At 48.5% G+C, this 15,891-nt stretch overlaps 1 protein-coding gene and 1 long non-coding RNA gene across 2 annotated transcripts in view; both read right to left on the bottom strand.

Annotated features, from left to right (window-relative positions):
• Positions 1-2,149: 2,149 nt before the first annotated feature.
• LOC128349054 (uncharacterized) overlaps positions 2,150-15,891 on the bottom strand; it is a 45,237-nt gene continuing 31,495 nt past the window's right edge. The window contains exon 3 of the long non-coding RNA XR_008318522.1: positions 2,150-3,012. This is a non-coding gene — a long non-coding RNA (uncharacterized LOC128349054). The remainder of the gene's footprint in view (positions 3,013-15,891) is intronic.
• Positions 9,256-15,273, bottom strand: LOC128349053 (basic proline-rich protein-like). The gene is made up of 2 exons (XM_053304934.1): positions 14,616-15,273; positions 9,256-11,065 (listed from the first exon to the last, which is right to left on the bottom strand). The coding sequence occupies exons 1-2, from the start codon at positions 15,109-15,111 to the stop codon at positions 10,950-10,952; spliced, it is 612 nt and encodes a 203-aa protein (XP_053160909.1). The 5' UTR covers positions 15,112-15,273; the 3' UTR covers positions 9,256-10,949.

The raw sequence follows: 15,891 nt of genomic DNA on the forward strand, positions 1-15,891 counted from the left end.
GTTTTTTCTTTATTTTAAACTTAGTTTAAAGTTACTGCGCCATATGGGGTTCTCACTCCATTACAATTTCCATGTCTGTACTGTAGGAAGTACATTCACACACATATACTGGAATATACAGGTATACATGAGAAAAGTATGAGGAATGCAATGTAGCTGTCTGAGCATAAGTGATATATTGCCTTATTCCAAAGGGACGGTTCTGCCATTTTTCTGGCATCTTCCCTTCTTTATTGGAGGCAAGATATTCACAAATAAACAGAAAACGCAGTGGTGTGGGTTGTCAAGGAAGCTTCTTTACTTGACTACCTTACTTGCCTATCTGGTCTTACACACCTACTTGGAGGGCCCTACCTGCCTACCTGGAGGGAAGTCAGCCATGAAGGGACAGACCATGCTATGCCTGCCAGGGAAGAGGAGGCCTCTGTTGTCAGGAACTATCGCAAGGGTGGGGAAGGTTGCCTACACATTGACTCTTCTCATGGGATCCCAGGTCATTGCCATCACCAGAGTTGTAGCTCACATTGAACAAGGGAGGACAAACATCTCTGGGAAGGAGGGAGACCTGTCAGCTGGGTGACATCTTGCTCTTTGCTCTCTCTCTGCTTTGCTCTCTGAAGACTAGGGTGGGGGCAGGGGCCCATCTTCATTTTTTGTTCCAGGACCTATTCCAAACTTGCTATGTCCCTGGCTATCATAAGGCAGTGTAGAATTGATAACTGGCCCTGATTCCCCATGGCGAACCATGAACCTTCTTCCTCTCCACTCATTATACCAATGGACACCGAGCAAAATAAAAGCATGGTGGATGAGCAAAATAAAAGCAGGAGATGGCCAAAATTACATACATTCCAGTTTGAATTTCCAGCAGTGTTACCTGGATCGCTTCCATATGAATGAAATTTTAATACAGTTCATTCTGCTACATAAGCCATATTCTGTAATTCCATTCTTCGTACATTTATATCTTCACATATATGCCACACACATGTCTGCTACACATACATTACCCACTTGCCTTCTCTTTTCAGCAGTTGTCTGTTGGGTACACTTACATTACATCATTATAGTAACTTAAATGTAGCCATAATCTTTATCAGTACTGAAGGTTATTTTTACTTGAGTTGTAACCCAAGGCTCAAAATGCTCTGAAGAAATTTACAAATGGTCCCAGGAGCATATTAGCCTACAATTTTCAGTAAAAGCTGTTGATCTGAACCACATTCCTGTCAGCAAGAATATAGTGTGGTTGTGACTTCTGGATTCTAGACACAAGGCCAAAACAATGCCACCCTATCATAGCAGTATCTTTCCAAATTACCTCCACAGCATTTAACTTGTAAAAGGATATAGTAAATACTTCGCTCATGATAATTGGTCATGATAGAAATGTAAGAACTAGCAACTGTTGTTAGCTCGAGAGGCTGAGATTTGAAAGATATAAATGAGAGCACCAAACATATGAAGGTGCTTATTTGGTCAGATACCTCAATTCATTCAGCTCAGGGTCAGTCCCAGCTATCTTAACTAACCATGGGCTCCAAGGTCTCCAGCAAAATAACTCCACTCTCCTATTTCCAGAGCTCTTTTTAACCAGAACAACCTGGGATTGAACAAGGGGCCTTCTGCTAGGGATGTGCAAGCCAGCTCAAGCTCGGACCAGCTTGAGCTCAAACCAGCCCAGTTTGAGGGCTCATCCTCGAGTCAGACCGAGCCCGGTTCAGCATGAAGTTGAGCCAAACCCCCGGGCCAGTTCGGGTTGTTGGTTTTTTTAAAAGTAGGACTTACCACTGCTGAGAGGGTTGGTGGCCCCAGGTGCTGTTGCAGCCACTTGGGGGTCTTTGGCAGCTTCCCCTCCCCACTACTGGCCTCTCCCCAGTCACCAGATGGCTGTTTCGGCCCATTCCGGGGCCATTTCAGCCCGTTTAGAGTGTGTGATGGCCATTTTGGAGGCCACTGTGCATGAGCGCTAGCCATTTGCAAGGCTGGTGTTCAGTCTCAAAGGGCCAAAACAGCTCCGAAATGGGCCAAAACTGCCCTTTGGAGACTGAGGAAGGCAGGTGGGGGGAGGGAAGCTTCCGGAGACCCTCTGCAGCTACAGCTGCACCCCCCAGGTCCCCCGAACCCCTTGGCAGTAGTACATTCTACTTATTGTTTTTTAAATTACAGCTCCACACACCCCTCAATTCAAGTGCAACAGTTTGGACTCGAGCCAAACCAGGCCTGGCTCACCCGTGCACAAAACTGAACCAGACCCAGTTAGGCTCGAGTCCAGTTCTATTCAAACCAAACCAGATTTTCCAGTTTTATGCACAAACTACATTCTGCATGCAAATCATATAGTCTGCTATTTGGTTCATGAGAATATGTGTACTATGCTCTAATAAACTCCCCCTGCCCACCTTTCAGCTTCAACGTTAAGCAATAGGCTACTTATATTTCTATTCATAAATGTACATCAATTGTATGACTTGCCATTGGGTAAATAAAATGGATTTAGGAAGAGGTGGACTGGGATTAGGCTTATGTATTGGAAGTCACAATGTTCTGGTTACCAGCTTTTAGTTCGAGAGGGCAATTTCATCAGCACCTATAGGCACAGAGTCACTTCCTAATGTATAGGTGTCCATGTTTTCTTAAATAATAAGTTTCCTTAAATAATTTGGACATCTTCTTGCACCATCATGCAGTGCACTTGCTCTGATGATGTGTCACACTTGCTTGATTCATGAGGGTGGAAGCTAATCTCTAGATGGCAGTCTTTTTGCAGGGGCTTGTCTAGATTGCCTTTTGATACTCTTCCAATTCTATGGTGCTATAATGCATCTTTAAAATGGATATAGGTTCCTTAAGATGAGATACCTTTGATTGTTGACATGTTGAATTAGGGGAAATGAAAGCTTCTTTGCTGAACTCTTGACAACATGTTCCCTGTTCTTGTTAATGTGGAGCAGGATTTCCTTTGAATATATTCTGGTGGTTATGAAATGTTCTCACTTGGATAACTTGTATCTGGAAAGATAAAGCACTATCACAGGGGGAGGGAGTAAATGCCACTTAAGGCTCAAAAGAAAGGAAGGGGAGAACACTCTAGCTGTACATGCCCAGAAAATTTTTCTGGATAGCTGCTAAAGCAATATTTGAAACTCTTATACTAAATCAAACCATTGGTCCATCTAGCTCATTATTGTCTACCTTGGGCTGGTTCAGATGAGCCTCCACCCGCAGTCATCCCTACATGTGATAATACTGGGGCTGCAGCGTGAATGCCCCAGCCCTGACATCACTCAAGAATATGCTGATGCAATCACAGCACATCCTTTAACCATCATCCAAATCACCCCTCTACATGTGCTAGAAAACCCTGTATAGGGGTGGCTGCAGACTGAGGTTCATCTGAACTGTCTCCTTGATAGGCAGCGGCTCATTGTTCTTTGGTGGATTTGTTTCCCCCCCCCACCCCCGCCGCTTTAAATGGCTTCCCTAAGGGCCTTGTTCCAGACTGGGACCGCAGTGTGCAGAAAGGGGTTGGTGCTTTCCCCCATCTTGCAGTCCTGATGAAAGTTGTCTGCCCATTTGCTATTTGCCCTGGGAGGAAAGCAGATCTTTGCCACTAATAGCTGTTTCCCTTTCAGGGTAAATATGATATGAATTATATACATATACAAATAATAAATAAATATTACTCAGGCATTTAGTTAAAAAATTTTTACAGTGTTTTACAGTTGCCTCTTTTTAAATTTTGTTATATTATAATTTTTAATGTGAACCTGCTTAGAGATGTAGAAAGAAAGAAAGAAAGAAAGAAAGAAAGAAAGAAAGAAAGAAAGAAAGAAAGAAAGAAACTTTATTAACTAACTAACTAACTTTGGGTGGATGAGCAAATTTCATCAACAGTCTGGGGTGAAAGATGTCCACACATTGTAATTCTGATGTTGATCAAGAGCAGATGCTATTATCAAAGAGAGGTAGGGGATTAAATCTTGGTGGCAATATACATATTTAATGCATCATGTACTTTGGCCCTCACTACATCCTTCTCTTTTTTGTGTCTTGATTAGAGTTTTGGATTGTTGGGGTAAAAAATGTGGTTCTGTTGTGTGCTTCTCTTAAATTGTTGAGGCTTTGTAAGTATTTTTGTGAGATTCTCCTTTTCAGCATTGTTGGAGGTTCAGAAAGCGGCTGCCTCTTTTTCTGATTAGTTCCACTTGCTTGCTGTCAAACCACAAATGCTGTGTGTAGAGATGAACGACACATATTGGTTCTGTTGCAATGTTTCATTATGTGGTCCTCTGCCAGCCATGGATCCATACATGGCTGGCAGAGATACCCTGTCTTGCTTTGAAGCCTTCAGAGGTAGCCAGCCACTGTGGTTTTTAAAATTTATGGCTAATATGTATAATTCTGTTGGAAAGGGCTGGGAATACCAACCACATTCCCAGAGATTCAGCCTTTAATGGCAATTTAATACATGCTTGTAAAGTTAATGTGCAGAATTTACACTGAAATTTAAATGTATCATGCCACAAAGGAAGATGGCAACCATTTTTATTGGCTTGTTGGTCCTGGATGATATTTACATTAGGTTCTAGTACTTATATGTGGGTCATAGTGGGTATGTAAATGTTATATTTTCAGAAAAATTGAGGCACAGAAGAAAGCAAGGTTAGAAACAAGAATTCAGTCCTCTCACTACAGACTGGTCCAAATGTCCTGTCAGCATCAGCAAGGAAGTAGCACCCACTTTGTGAATCTCTTTAAAACCTAACATAATAGATGTATCTGATCAAAGATGACTTTAACTATTTGTGTGTTTATTCCATATGTCAGCCTCATATTTTTGCAAGCTGAGCACCTATGAGCTGTTACGACACGTAAACACATACATGTCTCTGACATGTGCCTTGGGATCTTTTAACTAAAAGCTAACCTATGCATCACAATGAAGGAACACCACAGACAGGCTTCTGGTCAAATAATAGTAGCATTTATCAAAGAATCTAATTGCAAGGTCACAGAAAGCAAAAGAGAAATAATCAATATTCAGAAAAAGCAATGGGGAATTAGCAATAATATTCAACTAATTAATGTGAGTTGGCAAAGTGAGTAATGCACCTCAGGTGATTGAATATGGCACTCCTAGGATGGGGAGAGGCAAATAGAGCATATGCATTGACATTCTGAAAATTTACATTCTCATGACCAGAACCAAGAGAAGAGGCCAACCAGCACCTGACCAGTGCTGAACTACTTTACGGGTCAGCCTCCAATTGCATATAAAGTGAGGAAGAGGTCTGATTTTATCAGGGTGTATGAATGAAGGGTGTGGAATTCATTCCTTGCCCATTGTTTAACTCTCTATAGCCAGTCCTCCTGGTAGGGATGTGCAGAACCAATTCAATCACAAACCAGTCTGCCGCAAACTGCGTGGTTCGAGCGGTTTGATTGTGAACGGCTTCAAACTGGTTGGAACTGGTTCATCGAACTGACCAGCCTAGCTGTTCAATTCAACCAAACTAGCTCACAGACCCGTGATTCGGACCGAATTTGCCAAATTCGGACTGAACCACAGCAAGCAGTCCATGCACACCTCTTTTCCCTGGCACTCGTGTCCTGTTTTCAAAATGGAACAGAATCCTAATCACATGAATACGCCTTCACTACAATCCATACCCTCCTATATCACAGCCTGTGTTTGATTTCCATCCCTCACCATGCATTTTGGCTAAATCCTGGTCACATGCCAGTACCCATCTGTATAAATATGCAATTTTTCTTGCTGAACTGCACATCTACATCCCAGGCTCAACTGTAGAAGGATCATGTAAATAATGGAATCTGACAGCATATGTAATTCTTTTCATGTCTCAGACCTCATGGATGACTGCTGATCTGTGAGATCAGCTGCTTCTAGACCATGCTAGGCTGTAGCCTTTGACCTTAGAAGATGACTGAGGAATCAGGAGGGAATCTTGAGCTTTGTGCTGCAGACCCACTTTGAATTGTCCACCTTTGTTGACACTTGTTACCATCACATTACCTCATACCAACATACACTTTATCTTTAACCTAGAGGCCACTCAATACAGGCAACAGATACATAGTGGGGAAGTTTAAAGTCTCTGGTCTGAACTGAAGAGGCTGTACACCTTTTTTTTAAATGGTGGGGAGAACATACCCCACAAATCCAGAAGCAAAAGGAAAGATGTAGAGAAAGCAATGCAATAAAGCTATAGTTCTTAGCATTTCTATTTGCCTCAGATAGTGAGAAAATACCATTAAAATGGAAGGGAAGGGAAGGGAAGGAAAGGAAAGGGAAGGGAAGGGAAGGAAAGAAAAGGAAAGGAAAGGAAGCAAGAAAGAAAGAGCGAGCCCAGTTAGATGGCAAACCAACAAATCATATGCTTCAGGCAATGGGGGTGGGATGGGTGGAGGGAGTACAGGTTCATAACACAATGGACTGTGTAATTGGTTCTTTTGATGTTTCTAATCACTTTTTGTAAGATCAAGTGAAACTGACAAGCAAAGCTATCGGAAGACTGACTCTATACAACAGTGGCACTTGGGACTTGAGCCAGTTTATGTGGTAATTGTTAATTATTTTGAGGCTTCCTCTCAAACACAAAACACATCCGACAAGTTGCCATTTATTTTTTTAAAAAGTTTTTGCCGAATAAATGATGTGGTCATTATTTTAGATCCTAGACGAATCATTTGCCTGTGAAGATGTTATCAAAATACAAGCGATCCCCTTCAAATATATTTTAAACAATGTTAATGCATTTTCACATGTCATCATTTGACAGTTCCACCATACTTGCTAGTCAGCCACCAGGGAAATTTACATGCATTTGAATTCACCCTGCCAAGCACAGTCATCCCAGACTGACAGCCCATTTAACTAGGTGATAAGTTAATCTGTACAATGTTTGATAGATTTCTGTCTTTTACCCAGGCCATACTTTGTGAAAATGATTCTGCTACAAAATTGGCAAACTGGTCATGTCTCAGCTTCCAATCTCAGTGGGAAATCCTTTTTAAAAATTTCCCATAGAGTTTTGTGCTTCTGTCCAAACTGGAAACGTAAAGTTAGCATAACTATCTTTAGTCCTGAAGAAAAGAGAACATTTAATATGTTTTTCCTTCACCTATTTCCTGCGAATTACAGAATCATTAGTGATGATTTGAGTGAAAATTGCCATTCAAATTGGCATGCTGTGTCCTATCAGAAACTTAGCATGGCATTAGCTTGAGTTTGTAAGCACAGGAACATCTTCATCGGTTTCTATTGCATCACCATACTGTCTTCTATTTAGACCCACTGCTACCCCCACTGGGGCTGCTAAAAGTTCCATTACCCTAAGAAGTGTTGACCTTATTGGTCTAAAACCTACATTACAAGAGGGCCTTAATTGATTATAGTGGTTAATGGTCTTGCTCTGTAGAATTTTATTTGCTTGACTCTTGGTCTTCTAAAAGATTTGTACAATAAAGCACACAAAAAAATAAAGGGACACATTGAAAAATCTTTGTGGGTAACAGATCATATGCCATACAAATAATAGCCTGGATTTTGGGTCTGTTTTATATTATAAAACTTGCTTTAGATATGCACATCTATCTCAACACACGAACCCTTTAAAGATGTTAGTTTGGGTAGGGAAAACAGGCTTGGACTGGCCCACAGGGCAACAGGGCATATTCCCGGTGCGCCCCACCCGCAGGGCACCCCGTGCCCCGCCACACTCGGCAGCAGTGAATACTCCCACCCTTAAGCACCCATTCTGCTCAACACCAGGCACCCTCCCCACGTACATTCCACCACCCTCTCAGTGCCCCCAGTCCGACCCTGAGGGAAAACATGCTTTGGAGGGCACCTCTAATTAATGCATGTTAATTTCGACACATGTTTGTTTGAATATTAGAAGCAAAGCTACACACTACACACATGCCCTCACTTTTGAAGCTTAAGCCAGGGCTGCACAACTCTGGTCTCCCATAATCCTTAACTATTGGCCACTGTGTCTGAGAATGATGGGAGCTGTAGTCCAACAACAGCTGGAAGAACGAGTTGTACAGCCCTGCTTAAACAAATGTGCATAGATCAGGTTCGGAGTCTGCCTCCATGATGCCACTTTCTTCTCCTCTGAACATTCATTCTGCCCAGATGCACTTTTGTAAGGTGCTATTGGCTTCCTTCCTTCCTTCCTTCCTTCCTTCCTTCCTTCCTTCCTTCCTTCCTTCCTTCCTGTTAAATTTCTATACCGCCTTCCATTAAAACAATCTCAAGGCGCTTCACACAAAAGTTAAACATGGCTACAAAAATTGCTCAATTAAAATATCAGCTAGAATATAAAAATACAGATCTGATTAAAAGATTTCAAAAGCAAGGACAATTTAACCATAAAAGATACAAAGCACTTTCAAAGGTGTGAACCATTTGTCTTCATTTAAATCAGGGACTACTCTAGACAACATGTTTGGGGGAGCAAACTGGTAGCAGAGAACATTATTGGGGAGCAAGGATTTTGCTGTACATTGAATACGTATAGGTAGGGCAATTAATGTTGTTAATTTATTTATCTTCTTAATAGAGCTTGCTTGACATGTTCAAGCTTGTTCAGAAATTGGCCAGATCCATCTTAGAAAATGCTGTCTTTTTAAAAATTTGGACAAACCTTACAGGCTCCTTTCCAGACTAGTTTTCTTCTCCTGTCCAAGACTGTGTGGCAGGAAAGCAGGCGCATAGCTAGGGGAGAGGGGGCCTGTGTTCTTCCTTCTCCTGGCAGCCCCGAGAGTGAGGGAGATAATGAAGAAAAGAGGTAGCGGTGAAGCTGGGGGCCCCTCAGGAGCTGGTAGCTGGTGGGGGGTGTTCTTTGTACCCATCTGCTCAATTATAGCTACACCCCTGCAGGAAAGACTGGGGTGAGAAGAGAGGTCAGTACCAGGTCAGCTGAAATCTGCAGGGGAGATTTCTGGTGTGCACCTCCCTGCACACATGGTATCACCCAGTTCTTTGCCTGAAAGGAAGCTAAAGGATTTGCCTGGCATATGTGGGGCTGGAGAACTTTCTACCTACCTGGCTTCTGCTTCTTATTCTGTGGTATAGGAGTGAGTGAATGAGGGCTCTTTAAAAAGCAGGGGTCTTTAGAAATCATTAAATCAAGCTATAGGACCATAATATTGTCCCCAGACCCCGGCCCAAGAAGACACAGAGACATAAAATGGGTGAAAAGGGCCACGTTTATTGATAAACCAATAGGCAGGAATGGACTGGAAAAAACAGGTGATTAATCACCAACGTAGAACAGTGCGGGCCCCTAGGCATGATATAGGATGCTATCATCCTATACATCACCTGACATGGGCGACACACCCTGGCTCAGGAAACAGGTGGGTATACCCCACCTGTCACCTTCAAAGCCAACCCCCCACCATAGAGGAGGGGATCTGGACAGCTCAAAGTTCTTCACCCACCCCGGACCGCACAGCCCAAAGGTTGATGAAGTCCCTAAGCAGGCTTCCTGGCAATCAATATCTCCCCGTGCCGCACAGGCTACAAAGGAGTGATTAACCATTCCACCTTACAATACCCAAGGGTGCTCACCATACTCTAACCAACCATTTACCCCTTAGCCCGCACTGTCACTGCCCACGTGGCCAACCTAAACTCACTAACAGCTGAGTACAGAACGGAGTAGGCGAAAAAAACCCTGGCAACGGCCAATTAGCGGGAGCAAAAAAAATTCCTACTCGGCCCCGAAGCGACCAGTCACTAGACCCGCTCTGCATCAGGGAGGGAGGGCGGGGAGACCTTGGACCGCACTGAGGAGTTAGAGCATGGAACGGCCTCGCTCCAGCCGAAACCACGCCCCCTACTTCAATCTGGCCAATCCGGCCACTTCAAGGGCCTCGTGCAGGAGGCTGTGAACAAACTCCCTCCCCCCCGCACGAGGCGAAGGGGAGGGGAATTGTCCCCAGACCCCGGCCCAAGAAGACACAGAGACATAAAATGGGTGAAAAGGGCCACGTTTATTGATAAACCAATAGGCAGGAACGGACTGGAAAAAACAGGTGATTAATCACCAACGTAGAACAGTGCGGGCCCCTAGGCATGATATAGGATGCTATCATCCTATACATCACCTGACATGGGCGACACACCCTGGCTCAGGAAACAGGTGGGTATACCCCACCTGTCACCTTCAAAGCCAACCCCCCACCATAGAGGAGGGGATCTGGACAGCTCAAAGGTCTTCACCCACCCCGGACCGCACAGCCCAAAGGTTGATGAAGTCCCTAAGCAGGCTTCCTGGCAATCAATATCTCCCCGTGCCGCACAGGCTACAAAGGAGTGATTAACCATTCCACCTTACAATACCCAAGGGTGCTCACCATACTCTAACCAACCACTTACCCCTTAGCCCGCACTGTCACTGCCACTCAGGGAGGTCAGCCATTGCTTGGCCTCCCTGCCCCAGACCATCCAAAAGTGCAGCAAGCCCACCCCGAATATTGCGCAGGTACAAGTCACACCCAGCCTCCGAAAGATGGACCCCGTCTGGGTGATATAGTTCAGGGAAACGGGCCACTAAGTCCGACTGTCTAACAACACCCCCTCCAGCACCCACTATCATCTTACCTATGGCGGCTGAGACCTTGCGGCGGGCCCTTTCCAATCGGGACCCATCAAGCGCTGCGCGCCAAACCCTGCGCTGAAGCCAATTGACCCATAGGATACGGATCCCGGGCATCCACCTGCGCAATGTGGCCAAATCGGAGGCGGCCTGCTGCACAATGGACAGACCAGTCCGCCTGCCCAAATCGTTTTCACCCAGGTGAAGGATAAGAACCGATGGCATAGGAAACCTATCTAAGTGATCCCTGAGGGCCGGCAGCAGCTGACTCCACAGCATGCCCCGCATGCCCAGCCAATACACCGAGGCTCTTCACCCGAACCCGAGCTGCGAACCCCAATGGGAGGTGCTGGCCCGCTTGAAAGCCCAAAAGACCAGCGAGTGGCCGCAGATCAGGACCTGGACCGGAGCCGCCGCCCCACCAGCACCTGCCGAAAGAAAAAACAATCAATACAATTACCTGAGCCCGCTGTCAGCGCACATACCGCCTGACCGCCACGGACTTCCACCGGCCGATCTGCCGGATCGCGGCCTCTTGCAGGCCCAACCGGGAGGCTGTAGTAGCCGCCCCAATACGGAAGGAATGTAACGTGAGTCCTTCCAAGGCCACCCCAGCTGCCACCAAGGCCTTCCGGACAACCGCTAAGAACTGATATTGGGTGAGAGGAGCTTGATCCACATGGACAAACAAGCAACCAGTAGAGGCGTGCCCAAGGGCCACGTAATGCCTCAAGGCGAGAACCGGGCAAATGCCGGAGTCAGCCGCGGCCGCCAGGCGCACTGACTGCCCTGTACCATGTTGATCCATTTTGGATCGGCGTAAGAAAAGCCGGGCCATCCCCTCCGTCAAGGTCAAATCAGAAAATTGCAAACAACGGTCCCTAGGGGAGCCCTTGTTTCGCGGAAGCAACTCCCCCGGACGGAAGGCGCCAAAGAAGGCGACCAACACGGCCGCCCGAAAAAGGGTAACCTCCCAGTGGCTACTACAACAGGCCTCCAGACGCCCCAGCACCCTGGTAACCAACTCTAAGGTGAATGGACGTCTAGAATTGGGACCAACTGGGTTCTCCCGAGACCATCCCTCGAGCATGCGCCGAACCCGAGGATCCGCTGAAAAGTCCTTGACCCCTTTTACCTGAGCTTCAAAGGCCAGAGCAGCCAGGTAGCCCCCAAGCGTGGAGACAGCCCGCCCCGCTCTGCGTAACATTACAAGAAACTGCTGCAACTGGCACACAGGGATAGGCCAAACCTTCTCCAAACCTTCCACTTTCCGAAACAAGGAAAAAGCCTGAATCTTGGCAGCATAACTGGCTCTGGTGCTGGGCGCCAAAGACGCCGCTATGGCCTGGTGTGCCTCCAACTGCCAAGTTGCCATAGAAAGGCCGGCATGGGATCCGGTTGCAGCGCTGCCTCGGGAGCTAACTGTCTGAACCTGTGCAACTGAAAACGAGACAAAGCATCAGCTATGTCATTACGCACTCCCGGAACATGCCGAGACCGGAACAGAGTGTTAGTCCGGAGGCACTGCAACACCAAGGCCCTCACCAGCCCCATAACCCTACGGGAGCGAGACGACTGGGAGTTGATGACCTGAACTACCGCCTGGTTGTCACACCAAAAGCGGACCGATGAGTTAGAAAACTCATCAGCCCAGATGTGCACCGCTACAACGATAGGAAAAAGCTCCAGGAACGTAAGATCCCTACCCATTCCTTGCCTTACCCATTCCAGAGGCCAGCGGGCTGCGCACCAACGCCCCCTAAAATAAACTCCGAAGCCGATTCCACCCGCCACGTCAGAATGGACCTGCAGGTCGGCCTCCACCAGCTGCTCCCTCCTCCAAAAAGCCACCCCATTGAAGCCCAACAGGAAAGTCTCCCAGAGGGCAAGATCAGCTCTAACACCTTCCGTGATCCTAACCCGATGATGGGGGGCCCGAAGGCCAGCCATCAAATCACACAGACGCCTCAAAAATGCCCGACCCGGAGCGACCACTCTACATGCAAAATTAAGATGGCCAACTAACACTTGTAACTCCCTCAGAGTAACTTTCCGGGCCCGGCCGGCCGCCCTGACTAAGTCTAGGAGGGCCAGCAATTTATCCTGCGGCAACCTGGAACAGCCAGCAACCGAATCCAGTTCAATCCCCAAAAAGGAGAGCCATGTATGAGGACCTTCCGTTTTGTCCTTAGCCAGAGGGACCCCCAATTCTTCCGCTAGGTCCATAAAGGACCGAAGCAGATGCTGGCACTCATCAGAATAGCCCCTCCCTACAAAAAGAAAGTCGTCTAAATAATGCGAGGTGGAAACAAGCCCCGCCCTCCGCCGCACCGCCCACTCCAAAAATGTGCTAAATGCCTCAAAAGCTGCACACGAAATGGAACAGCCCATGGGCAGAGCACGGTCAAAATAGAACTGACCAGCGAAGGCAAAACCCAACAGCTCAAAATCACTGGGGTGGACAGGCAGCAGGCGGAAAGCGGACTCGATGTCACACTTGGCCATAAGGGCCCCTGGCCCTAAGCTCCTAACAACCCGGACTGCGTCATCAAAAGACGTATACCGCACCGAGCACAAACTATCCGGGATGCCATCATTCACCGATGACCCCCGAGGATGGGAGAGATGGTGAATTAACCGGAATTCACCAGGTGCTTTTTTAGGGACTACCCCAAGGGGAGAGACCCTCAAACCCGGAAAGGGAGGTTTCTCAAAAGGACCTGCCACCCTGCCAGCCACAACCTCCTTGCCAATCTTGCGAAGAACCACCTGCTCCTTACCTATGACAGACTTCAAGTTACGAGAGCTACTGAGCCCCCGCCGAGCAGAGGAGGGAATCCTAAAGCCCTCACTAAAACCCAGAAACAAATACGCTGCCGCCGCCCGATCAGGATAGTCACGGAGTAACTGCTCCAAGACATCAACCCTGATGGGGCTGGGACCCTTTACCCGCAGGGGGTGGAGGAGGGGCACCCCTCTTGTTGCTGCCGCCGGGCCGAAACCTAGCCCCGGAGCCGCCAAACTTGGCCCTAGGACAGGCGGAGCTCGGATGTTTGGCCCCACACACGCCACAGGTGTGCCTGAAACGGCAGGGGGATCGGGAACACTTACCATGGGAGTTATACTCCCAGCAGACCAGGTGGGGTTGAACCCACTGCTGGCCAGCCCCTCCAGCGGCTGGCGTGCCCGCTGCCCTGGATAAAAGGTGGCCGCTGTCCGACCGGTCCCCCTCCACCGGGCGAGCCGGGGACATGATTACCAACCATAACTCTTGCAAGGGAGTGTCCCATGGCAGGGAAGGATCCAAGGCAGCTCTCATGCGAAAGCTCTCATCATACCGGATCCAAGAAGAACCGGCAAAGTCAGAGACAGCCTTATGGATTATATCCATGTATTTCAACAGGGCCAGTCCCCGAGCTGGCTGTGCCTGAACTATGACGCCCATATAGATAGTGAACCCGGACAGCCAGTTACTCCAGGTCTTTTCCACTGGCTTACGTTTAGTAACCTCATGATCTTTGCAGGACTCCCCTTCTTTATGTTTGACCTCCGGCTCGCGAAAGAGTAGGCTGAAGATGTCCACATACTCCCCTTTCAAAATCTTATCTCTAGTGGCCGGAAGCAAATGATCACCAAGGGGCAACCCCATGCCACCATAAGGGGCATGAGAACCAGAGGGGAGGATACCCCTGGGATAGAGACCACTGGTGTCAACTGCAGCCGGGACCTGACCAGGAATTATGCCCCCAGGCGGGGTGGCCAGGGAACTTGCAGGAGCAGCGCCCAACCATACCCGCTCGGCAGCCCCAAGAGTACCAGCAGTAACTCCGGGCATGATACCAGGGGGACCCATTCCCCAAGGATACGGGTAAGGGGGCCAATAAGCGTGTGATCCCCAACTCCCACCTGCCTGCATCGGCCAGGGTACATAGGGCCACTGGCCGGTGCCGCTGGGAGGTGTAGGTGCTGCTGGCTCACCCGGAACAGCCGGTACTTGAGGGTCCACTGGAGAAGAATCCACAGGTGCAGCTGGCGATGGGAGCAATGGAGAAGGCAGCACAGGAGCCGGGTCCACAGGCAGCGGCAAAGGGGCCACCGGGGCAGGCCCCGCAGGAACAATGCCAACAGGAGAGGGGAGATCATCCGGACCTGAGGGAGGAACGGGGCCAGCGGGGGCCCCACCGCTTTCCAAGGCATCCAACCTAGCAGAGATTGATTTTAGTAATTGAGACCTAGTCGCCCCCCTAGTCCTGCGAGGCGCCTTAGGAGGAGGAACACCCCCCCCACCAGAAGGACCAGCACCGCTATCAGAAGGCGCGCCACGGGCTTTTTCCAAAGCATCCATCCTGCCTATCAGACCCCTAATCAGGGTCATCTCATCATCCTCATCATCCGAAGAGGATGGAGGAGGAGCGGGCCGTTTGGGCTGTTTAACTGGCTTCCCACCTTTCTTTCCTTTTGCTTTTGTAGGCATTTTGACAACCCCAAGCCCCTATAGTCCAATGCAGTAAGGGCCAATATGCCCAGCCCGTCAACCCTCTTGGGACCTGGGCACAGGAAAGTTTGCAGCAGAAGCCACTAACCAGAGAGCAATTGCCCCAGAGGAAACACTAAAACAAACACAGACAAGCCAACCCAACCCCCACTCAGGGAAATAACCACCCTATGCCACCCAAGATACCTAAGAGAGACCAACAAGCAGCCCCCCCCCCCCCCCGCGACCCGTCCGGGCCCAGCAACAAATCAAACCAGAGGGCCACAGCCCTGATGAGTCCTGGATACTGCAGGACGCCGGGGAGAAGCTGAGCAGGAAGCCACGAGGAGTGAAAATGCCGTCAGGAGAACCCCCGCTGGGGCCGTCGCACCGATGAAGTAGGGCCTGCAGGCCAAACGGCTGCCAATGCTGCCCAACTAGCCACGGAGCCCCGAGGCTAGCCCAGGGAGGAAACACCTTATCACCGGCACAGCGAGACCAAAGGGAACCCGCTGGATCACCGCCACGCCCGCTACTCGGGCGAACCCACCCCAAAGGCCTGTAAAGAAGGAGCTCGGGTGAAGAGCTCCTTCCCCTATGAGACCTTGGACCGCACTGAGGAGTTAGAGCATGGAACGGCCTCGCTCCAGCCGAAACCACGCCCCCTACTTCAATCTGGCCAATCCGGCCACTTCAAGGGCCTCGTGCAGAAGGCTGTGAACAAACTCCCTCCCCCCCCGCACGAGGCGAAGGGGAGGGGAATTCTGACTGTATTGTCTG

This window comes from Hemicordylus capensis, chromosome 3 (assembly GCF_027244095.1).
Source record: "Hemicordylus capensis ecotype Gifberg chromosome 3, rHemCap1.1.pri, whole genome shotgun sequence".
In the NCBI taxonomy this organism is placed as follows: Eukaryota; Metazoa; Chordata; class Lepidosauria; order Squamata; family Cordylidae; genus Hemicordylus; species Hemicordylus capensis.

Bases quoted from the DNA above. Each gene is read 5' to 3' on its own strand.
- LOC128349053 (XM_053304934.1), bottom strand. From the start codon at position 15,111: ATGCCTACAAAAGCAAAAGGAAAGAAAGGTGGGAAGCCAGTTAAACAG. The intron at 11,066-14,615 runs GTGAGCCAGCAG...TTCTTTCGGCAG, and splicing joins TCAAGTACCGGCTGTTCCGG to GTGCTGGTGGGGCGGCGGCT.